The following is a 2,740-nucleotide window of genomic DNA, read 5'->3' on the forward strand; positions in this document are numbered from 1 at the left end:
CATTATGTGGTGAACGATGATCCTCGCGGGGCAACCCCGTGAAGAGCCTAAGCGAAATCAACCAAGATCGACAACTCCTGCTGCTTCTTCAAAATCGGACTGCTTTTTAAGATTGCGTTAATTGTTGTGTATTGCAGGTGCGAAGGTTGTTCTATTAGACTTTATCAGCACAGGTTTTGATGACGATGGCAATTCCAACTTTATTGACAAGTAATAGATCTCATGATCTTGATATAGCGCGTGTTTCATTGTCGTCTTTACTGGGTCTTTCTAACATAACGCGAGAAATAAAACACGAAGCTTTCGGCAAAACTCTTCAGCACACAAGAGCTTGGACGTCTTAGCCATCTCTCTTCGAGCAAATGCAACAAGGACTCTTTTATGGGGTCTCGACGGGCAGACCCATCTTCTGGAAGCTGTTCACACGACAAATTGTTAGAATCGTTTCTATCATGCGGACGTGTGCATCTTCCAGTAACGTACGCTTTCGCCTGCTGAGCGTAGATCTGCTCCACTTGGTGCCGGAACTGCTCGCTTTCGGTGTGGTACTTCTGCAAAGCAGCCGTTAAAATCTGTAATGAACAATGGATCACACAGTAGATGCACGTCAGTCAACCACGGTGCAGCTCGAACTGTCGGAAAAGAAAAGCTGTGCTTACCTCCTGCGATATGCCCTGGGTCTTCATCTGAGTCTGTGTCATCTGCTCCACGTGCTCCATGTACAAGTACTGGAATTCCTCCATAGCCTTTTGCACATCGGTGATGCCCTCCGCCCGAGCGTGCGCAAGCATGTCTGCCATGGCCTTCTCCATGCCTCTCACCATTTCCTTCAAAATCACCAGTGTCTTGTCGGCAGTGAGATCCTCAGGAACCTCCACGGGCTCCGGAGCAGGGAACACACTGAGCGGGAAGAACAGCCAAGTAGCGGGTAGTGAGAATCCTATTAGTGTTTCGAAATCTGCAACGCCCGAGCACTCCACACAGAATAGGTGTAAACTTACGATCGCATGATGGTGTTCAGGTTGTCCTGGAGCTTGAGTACCTCCGGGTCCTGTGCGTACTTCTCAAGTGCAAACTCGAGGCTCTGACGGCTCCACAGGCGCTTGGCAACGATCTGTTGCTCGATGCCTTCCATCATCTGATACAGCTGCGACAGAATAGCTTGCTTAAATTCGGCGTCACTCAGCTCGTGGTTGTTGTCCTTCAGGTACTTGCGTACAGCGTTCTCAATCTCCGGTAATTGTTTCTGTCAATTACGAGGCATAAAATAAGTGTAAGTACTCGATCAATACCACTTAAGAGCAGACACAGCACGCGTACGAAGAGGTCCTTGACAGCAGCCGTGAGTTCCGTGAAGAAGAGCGCGATCTCTGCTTGCGGGATCTCCTGGAAGGCCGGTGGCTCCACCGTACTAGACGACGACGCGTCCCACCACATCTTACCCACGCCAATCAAGGCACCCGCGATGGCGATGCCGGCCACGATACCCGTTGGGTCCGCTTTCATGTGTTGCGGCTGGGCAACGAGTGGCGCAGCATTGACACAGGCTTGCTGCACCAGAGCACGTGGAGCGCAGGAAAAGGAGGAGGAAGCAGATACAGTTGCACGTCGGGTGGAAGTGTTCCTAGCCGACTGGCGAAGGTGCTGAACAGCGTGGCGCATTGATCCGAATACCATGATAGCAAAGTAGTGCTTGTCAAGCACTCCTGTGGTTCGCAATTGCGTCACATTGTGGCTACGCAATAATGTGTTTGGCACACACACTGAAGCATGAAGTGAAATATAATACAGTCGCACCTCCAATTTGGCACCGGTATCAGTCGATACCCTGCCAGATTTTATGATCACGCAAATCGGATGCGCAATTAAGGGAAAATGCCAATTAGGGGCCGGTGACCAGTTAAGGGCCGGATTCGGTTAGCCAATAGGCAATTCGGAATTTCAGGCTTATCTATTTTCATTGGCCACTACTAAGGTATCATATAAGAGATTACTTAGCAACCCATAGTGAAATCAAGCGGCCCTTAATTGGCATGGCCGTCACACTTTATGCACTGTTTTAATTTGTCCTACTGAACGCACCATAGCTGATGTAAAACAATTCAATAGCCAGGGAAATATACAATTGTGTCAGCTTTTGATTGATGCCAAGGCCATATTTTGCTTTTTACTAGATCAAAAGATACAATCAAAACAAGAGAAGGTTGCTTTGAACGGCCCTTAATTGGCATTTTCCCTTACCTTTGCCCATCACCACCCTAGCAATTAACCTCGACGGTTTCCCCTCCTCGCGGAGGGATGACACGCCGCATCGATCTGATTTTAAATTTTGGATCGGACGTCTTCATACAAACACACACTTTGATTTTTACCGCCAAAGACAATGGGACATCGCCCTTCCTCCTACATGTCCATAACTCTAGCACAATAGCAGTCTTTGTGAGAAGCACAAGTCAGATCCTGCATGCTCTCACTCCGAACTTGCTCGTTGGGCAACGGAGCGCTTTAAGACCCCCCAAGCAGTAAAGCGCACTACCGTCCAGAGTATTCTAAAGCGGTCGGCGGAAGTTGCCGCCTTGCCGGATGCCTATCGCGACCGGAAGCGCTGTTGAGCGCCGGCGATTCGCGCGTCAGACGCCAAGATTATGCAGAAGATTGAAGTAAATTTTGTACTGAATTAACAAAACAAATATCATTGCACTGGATTTGCGTTTGGTTTTTGCTTTACGTTGTGCACTTA

General features: G+C 48.8%; 1 protein-coding gene across 1 annotated transcript; it reads right to left on the minus strand.

Annotated features, from left to right (window-relative positions):
• Positions 1-379: 379 nt before the first annotated feature.
• Positions 380-1,677, minus strand: PITG_21720 (uncharacterized protein; the record flags this gene model as incomplete). The annotated part of the gene is made up of 5 exons (XM_002894830.1): positions 380-416; positions 484-572; positions 660-900; positions 1,002-1,246; positions 1,321-1,677. 5 exons carry the CDS (start codon positions 1,675-1,677, stop codon positions 380-382), a joined length of 969 nt encoding a protein of 322 aa, XP_002894876.1.
• Positions 1,678-2,740: the final 1,063 nt, after the last annotated feature.

Source organism: Phytophthora infestans, genomic scaffold, assembly GCF_000142945.1.
Source record: "Phytophthora infestans T30-4 supercont1.402 genomic scaffold, whole genome shotgun sequence".
Classification (NCBI taxonomy): Eukaryota; Oomycota; class Peronosporomycetes; order Peronosporales; family Peronosporaceae; genus Phytophthora; species Phytophthora infestans.